The sequence below is a fragment of the Fragaria vesca genome, linkage group LG3, assembly GCF_000184155.1.
Source record: "Fragaria vesca subsp. vesca linkage group LG3, FraVesHawaii_1.0, whole genome shotgun sequence".
NCBI classification, from domain to species: Eukaryota; Viridiplantae; Streptophyta; class Magnoliopsida; order Rosales; family Rosaceae; genus Fragaria; species Fragaria vesca.
The window spans coordinates 20,901,622-20,908,986 of record NC_020493.1 but is presented as its reverse complement, the minus strand read 5'-3'; the positions used below and the strand labels follow the sequence as shown (position 1 = coordinate 20,908,986).

Genomic DNA, 7,365 nt, shown 5'->3' with positions numbered 1-7,365 from the left:
TGGAGATGTATATCACTAGCTAATGCATCATTTGTTCTTTTCCTTTGCATTCAATTTCGCAACAGAGGTATAGAAAGCATGGCGGCCAGAATTTCAAAACCCAGTAAACACTTGAAACATATTTTCTTGATTCATTCAGCAGCAAAATTGGTTCACTTGATTGCTGCTATTAATGATGATACAGTTATTACTATGAATAATTCACAGAGATAACACATACAGTCTTGGACTTCTATGCTCCAACTTCAAGATGAGAAAACATAGGCACACAACAAGAAAATAATGATTCATAGAGTTCATCTCAAACACATCCTTCAATTATTGCTAGGTACGTTTCTCGGATAGTTTTTTAATATTTTAGAGCCGTGTACATTTAGACATTTGCTGGGTACATTTAGAAACTATAGCCATTACCCACCACCAATTTGTTTCTTTGTCATTGTCTCCCATTTTCTTCTTATGGACATGCAGCTTGCTTTTTCTGTACAAATATAATGCACGCTTAAGCTTTGCAATTGTATTTGTTTATGTATTTGAATTTAATTAGATATTATCTGCTGGATTAACCTGGGCTACTACTTAGTGGTAGTTAACGTCAATTAACACAACATAAACTAGCAAATGGCAACCAACGAAGACCTAACTGAATCTTTGTCGATTTGTGCCACCCAAAAGGGGCATATGTCACCCCATTTTCCTAAAATGGACCAGGGAATCCACCCGTCAAATTTTTAAGCTTATTGTTGGTGAAACTCTAACCTAACAAACGATTATGTTTAGCATTGGTTTTTTTTTTTTTTAATTATATGTTTTGTCGATGTTATAATGCAAAGTTAAGATTAGAACTTTTATGAATTTTTATTTCAGACTAGAAGAATTGAAGACTTGCTATCCTGACTCCTGACTCGGATCACACAAACCACATCATATTGGTGTACCAATACCAATTTGCTACTCATCGTCATCACTTTCGCTCCGCTTTGGGTTCTTACTCTTGCTTTTCTTACTGTGCGTAGGCCCAATTATACTGAGCCCAGTCTCAAATTTTGAATCTCGGTAAAACACAGGCCCAATTTGATTCGGACAATCTAAACCCAAAAAGGGCCCAAATTGTTTTTTGAAATTCCAATTATACCCATTCTCCCAGTAGCCTCTTTCTTCTTTTTCTTCTCCCCAAAACCCCAGAGAGAGAGAGTGAAGAGAGAGAAATGTTGCGAACGATTCTCCGAAGGGCGATAGCGACGGGCCCAAGGTCCGATGGCCCATGGAGGCTGACGGCGACGGCGAGCTACTCGTCGTCTAAGGACACCAAGTCGACGATGAAGAAGGCCAAGAAGAATATCAAGTCCAAAAAAGGCGAGGCCTCTGCCGCCGCAGACGACGAGTCGTACGACGGCCCCGACGCGGATCTCTTCGACGACAAAGCTCGCGCTCGGCGGCTCCAGGCCGACGAGACCGATCCCTCGCTCGACGTGGGGCCCAATGGCCGACCTCTCTTCACTTCCACTCCGACGCTGGCTCAGCTCACCACCATGGACACCTGCTCCTACTTCAAGTTCAAGTATAAACCCTAAACCCTAATTGCGTGAAAAGTAGTTACGCTTTGGAATGTGATTTGTGTGTTTGATTTGAAGGACGGAGGAGTTGAACAAGGTGCTGCCGGAGGGTTTGCCGTTGGGGATGGTGAGGGAGTTCGAGGAGGCAATGCAGAGCGCCGTGCTTGTTCGCCGGAGCTTTCTCGATCTCCGGGACAATTTCCGGCGGGTTGTGGACCCGCCGTTGGGATCAGCTAGTAGCAAAGGTGTGTGCTTTTTTGATTGCGTTTGTTGAAGTTTGGCTCAAATTTAGGGTGAAATGTATTTATAGTTAGTACAGGTTTGCGACTAGAACTATCCATAGGCACATTTGAAATGATCCTTTTTCATTGTAGTCTAGTTAGTATCATCAATAATTGGTGTAGATTTCTAAGGGTTACTGTTAATCAGCATGGCTGTAAACTAGAAGGTGGAAATGAATGCGTTGATCCCTGGCTGCTCATTAAAACAAAACATAGTTCTTTTCATTTTAAGATAATCGGGGCCATACTTAGTTGCTTGCACCCAACTCATGATCGGTAGATCACACTCCAACTGGACCTTGCATGGGTTGTTTATTATACTTTGGAAGAATAATGTAATAGGAATATATGATTGATCACATGTATAATGTTTGTCCTTGAATTTTATTCAGGGGAAAAAGTTAAAAAACAGATTGTCTTGGATGGTCCTGTAAGCAGTGGAAAGAGTACGGCTCTTGCAATGCTAGTTCATTGGGCTCGAGAGGAAGGTTGGTTGGTTTTGTATGTTCCCAGAGGCAAGGACTGGACTCATGGAGGTTTTTTCTATAAGAACCCACAAACAGGTCTTTGGGACACACCTGTTCAAGCTGAAAATATTCTCAAGGCAAGATTCTGAAGCTTTTGTCTATTAGCTACAAGTCACATTAAAACTTTAATAATGTACTATTAACTTAAATTTGGATCAATAACCTCCGTGGCCCTTGCCATTGAATTCATGAACTTTGAGTGTATGTCTGTGTGTGTGTGTTTGTGCTTGAATCATATGCTCCTCACCACCTCATGGATTTATATTCATCATTTGTGTCATTTCATTCCAGGATTTCCTAAAATTTAATGAATCCCGTTTAAAACAATTGTTGTGCCAAATATCTGATCCTATTCCATTGGGAGAGGGAGCTGGTGTTGGATGGATGAAAGATGGAATTGATTCCATGGTGATGCCTGAAGGTTCAACTCTGTATGACCTGGTTGATACAGGAATCAAGCACACTCATGCAGCTGTTGGAGTGGTTGTTCGTTTGAGGAAGGAGTTATCTCTAGTGAAAGACATCCCTGTGCTTATTGCAATTGATCAGGTCAGATACATCACTGGGTCACATAATCCCAAGTTCTTTATGTGAATTTGTTTCTAGAGATTTGCCATAATTGGTCGTTCCTTGTCTGCAGTATAATAACTGGTTTACGTTCAGTGAGTATGAAGAGGCAGTAACTGTTCGTTCTACTCGACCAATACACGCCAAAGAACTCGCTACGGTAGGTGCCCACTGTTTGTCTCAGAGACATTTTTTTTAGCTTTATGCTATGGTTAGAATTTCCTCTTGCACTCTCTACTGAAACCTTGGTTTTATCTCGTTACGTTAAGTTTTGAGTGTGCAAGTTGGTATTAAGTGTGAAAAAGGAGCATGTTCATTGGAAGCTGATGCGCAACACACATGTGATAATATTTTTGCAGGTGAAGGCTTTTAGATCTATGATCCATGATGACATGATGGTGGGTGCCTTCTCTCATTCAACAGCAGTAGGAAAACTTCGTCAAGACTTGCCAGATGTGCCCTCTGATGCTCGCATGAACTTACCTCGTTACACTTTAGATGAAGCAGCAGCTGTTTGCCATTACTACCTTAGGTATGCTACTGAGTGCTTGCCAAATTTAGAGTGCTATGTTACTGATAGCATATCACATTAGGGCATAGCTTACGTGAGATAGTAGTGGATTCTAGATGGGCAATTTGTTAGCTTGCATACACTTTTTGAAAATTCTTGCCGGTTTTACTTCATGCAAATTTCTGTGAAAAATTAGTACAAAATGATACATTGACCGAGTGTCTTAACATTGCGTTTAAGACATTTAAGGTACAGTGCGGTATCTTTAAAAATCAAATCAGTATAGGAAGCCAGCAACCACATAAATAACGAACCAGTGTTTGGTCAATCCTCTGTATAAATGCTTTATTCATTTATGTCTAAATGCTGTGTCTGTGCAAGCTTCCAGATAATCAGCTTTATCCTCTGGTTTTATTATGGCAGACAGAGGCTTATACGCCGGGAAGCTTTCTCAGAGGAAAATTGCAAGAGAATATACTACTTGTCTAATGGAAATGGAGCAGAAATGAGATGGCTAGCTACTTTCATGCGGGAGCAGTGACAGGTAGAAGAAATTCTGTAACACAGTATGAAAAGAAGACTCCAATTGAAGAGCTGTTGTTTGCCTCACGGCCTCCTCATTTTGATCTTATTCATCCCTATTTTCACTGTTTGTCCTTGAGTAACAGAATCTCCTGTGTTCGTCATTAAACTAGTTAGATCAATTCTCATAGGCCAACAAGATAAAGTGTCTGAAGACATTGTACCATAGGTAGATCAGATCACAGTTTTGTATTTTTGGTTGTCTATCTATATAATTCCATAATTAACTTTTTCAAGGAATCGGTTGGTTTTTTGGTTCTATAAAAATCACTCATTTTCCCAATTTTTACCATTTCATTTTCTTACAGTACCAAAAACATAAATGATTTATATTACTAAAGCAGGTGCAGGATCAAGTAAAAACCTTACTAAACTAAGGGAACAACTAATGACTGTTACTATCAGGAGTATCAGGTAATAAAATGCCATTTTGATCACAGTCGGGAATCTGCAAGTTATCATGCTCCAAAACAAAGACAGTTGCAAGTTATCAAACTCCAATACACGACAATGTATCCCACTGAAGAGTGAAGAAGCACTAAACTGGGCAAGTGTGGAACAAGTGAGGGTTAGATTTTCGTCTGATAGGCGACTTCTCATATTCAAGATGAGTATATGATAATTTATCATTGATTATGTTCATATAGCCCTAATAATGCAAATTCTTCTATAATCTAATCGAAGTATAGTACATTATAACAGGAAGCTATTAGTGTTCTTTTCACTGAAACTCATGGCCAAACAAATCTGGCTACCACGCTTCAGTGGAATGGAACTTCCTTTGCCATAGTATAGTACTGCTAAGTTTCTATGGCAAGATAAAAGAAATGTACAAATCTAACTGCCTATTCGGAAATGCTAAAACTCTTGTCCATCGACAAAATGATGTTGTACTTTCTAATGATAGTTTGATAAATAAAGCAAATAATACATATAAAGCTGCATCAATTTCAAAACCCTTGTGCACTTGGGAAATTTCTGTTTCGACTATTCAATTTAACTTCTTAATTTTAGAAATGACAACAAAACTGGATCTACTTTATCTTTAGACAACAAATCAATTACCAATTCCATAGTTGATGCGTCTGCAGAGAACCCCATCTCCCTTCATCTCTTCAATAAGTTGCACAGCCCTTGATATCTCGTTGTTATTAATAAACCCTCGGATGATGATGTTATATGTACAACCATCTGGAGAACAGCCTTTCGCTTCCATTTCTCTAAGTAGCTTTTCCGCTTCAACCAACAGGCCTCCATTACAGAGTCCATTAATCATCACGTTATATGTCCACACATCAGGCACAACTCCTTTTGATGACAAACTAGAGAAGAAGTCTGTTGCAGATTTAAGTCTTCCAGCTTTGCACATACCTTTAATGATAATGTTGTAAATTACAATATTCAGTTCCATCTTGTTGTCTTCCATCTCTCTAAGCAGTTCCATTGCCCTTGAAAGTTGTTGGCTGCTACATAGGCCGTCAAGCAAAATGGCATAAGTTTGAACATTTGGAAGTAGGCCACAACTTAGCATCCGAGAGAACAACTTTTCTGCTTCTTGCATTCTCCCTGCTTTACAAAAACCGTCAATAAGAGTGTTGTAAACAATCGTATTGGGAAGAATTTCCAAACGAAACATTTCCTCAAAAACCTCATTGGCCTGATCAATCTTTTTATGTTTGCTGTATCCATTTATCAATATGTTACAACTAAATACATTAACCATGCCACCCTTGCCAAGCATTAGATCAAAGACTTTTCTTGCTTCACCCATTTCACCTCGCAAACAGTAACCATCCATTAGTGAATTGTAGGTAATCGCATTAGGCTCAATATCTTTTCGGATCATGATTTCAACCACACTATTGGCTTCCACGACTTTCCCCTCCTTACAAAGTCCATCAACCAAGACACTGTAGGTGACTACATTTGGGTAGATATTTCTACTCGCCATTTCATATAACAGCTTTGTAGCTTCTTCAAACTGACCTGTGTTGCAAGCTCCTTGAATCAAAGAGGTGTAAGTAACAACGTTTGGAGCAATTCCCCTACTAATCATTTCGGAGAAGAGGTTCATTGCATCAACAACTAGTGTGTCCTTGCAAAGACTGTCAATGATCGTGCTATAAATGACTATGTTGGCCTTAAAACCTCTTTCGTCCATCTTCCTGAGCAACTGAATAGCTGCATTGTTGTCACCCCTCCGGCAGAGTCCCTTTATAATTGTGCTGAAAGTAACCACATTGGGAACGCAATGACCTCCCTGCAACATTTTGCTGAAAATCCCTGCTGCCTCTTGAATCCTATTCTTGAGAACAAAGCCGTTGATTAGAGTATTGTAGCTGATGACATTCGATTGACGACCCAATTTGAAGAAGTGTCCCAACACAGATAAACTAAATCCCATTTGATTTAAATGGCAAAAGCAATTCATGATAATAGATAGAGTACACTGATCAGGACGAATTCCGCACTCAACCATTTGTTTATTCATAGCGATGACAGCCGAATAATGTTTCATTTTCACAAGTTGACCCAATATCTGAATGAAGCGGAAGATAGAAGGCATAGGTCTTCTTTGAAGCATTTCATCGAACACATTCAAGGCATGTTCAAGATCTCTGACTCTGGGCGCAGAAGGTGGGTGGGGGTTTCTCACAAGATCCCATCGATGGGTTTCTCTAGATCTTGCTGGGTCTGAAGGTTGAGAATGAAACCCTCTACTTGTTCTGCCCATGTAATTGCTGATGAAAACAACAACGGTGGTGGTAGGGTGAAGAACTGAGTTACCTCTTGTGCTGCTGCTGCAACAAGAAGACGTTATGCGCATCATTTTCAGCTTTCCACAAGTCTTCGCCTTCAAGTCTGTGTATCTTCTCAATTTCACAACTGAGAATCGGCTTTGAGAGCTTCGCCAAAACTCAGAAAGAGCCCTACTGGGCCTCCATAGGCCCAATGTGAGTGTCCTACCACCAGGATCCTTCACTCCCCTATTGCTAGCATACTGATGACAGCAATGGATTTACGACTAGCAGGGTTTCTCAACAAACTATTCTTTAACTGGAGAACGGGAGGAGATCAATTATCGTATTAATACTCATGTTGAACGTCATGATCAAAGGGTTAGCCAAAAACTCATACCAGCTTCATATCAAGATATGCCATTCGTCTTAATTAGGATTTCGACATGGCAAGAAAATCAAACAAAAAGATGACGGTGAAAATTTAAGAACATGAGCAGCTCTAATAACATGCTAATGGGAAAAATATAGTTACAATAGAATTTGAAGTTGGCATATGTGATATCCAAACAATGGAACAAGAAGCTTTTTGATCCTTCTTCC

General features: G+C 39.8%; 2 protein-coding genes across 2 annotated transcripts; one reads left to right on the top strand and one right to left on the bottom strand.

The window, feature by feature from the left end:
- The first annotated feature begins 1,198 nt into the window (after positions 1 to 1,198).
- On the top strand, positions 1,199 to 4,259 carry LOC101304552. The gene is made up of 7 exons (XM_004294708.1): positions 1,199 to 1,561; positions 1,635 to 1,801; positions 2,230 to 2,441; positions 2,656 to 2,913; positions 3,005 to 3,091; positions 3,291 to 3,463; positions 3,866 to 4,259. Exons 1-7 carry the CDS (start codon positions 1,209 to 1,211, stop codon positions 3,981 to 3,983), a joined length of 1,368 nt encoding a protein of 455 aa, XP_004294756.1. The 5' UTR covers positions 1,199 to 1,208; the 3' UTR covers positions 3,984 to 4,259.
- Positions 4,260 to 5,081: 822 nt separating this feature from the next.
- Positions 5,082 to 6,758, bottom strand: LOC101310790 (putative pentatricopeptide repeat-containing protein At1g12700, mitochondrial-like). The gene has a single exon (XM_004295991.1). It carries the CDS (start codon positions 6,756 to 6,758, stop codon positions 5,082 to 5,084), a length of 1,677 nt encoding a protein of 558 aa, XP_004296039.1.
- Between the last annotated feature and the right edge of the window lie 607 nt (positions 6,759 to 7,365).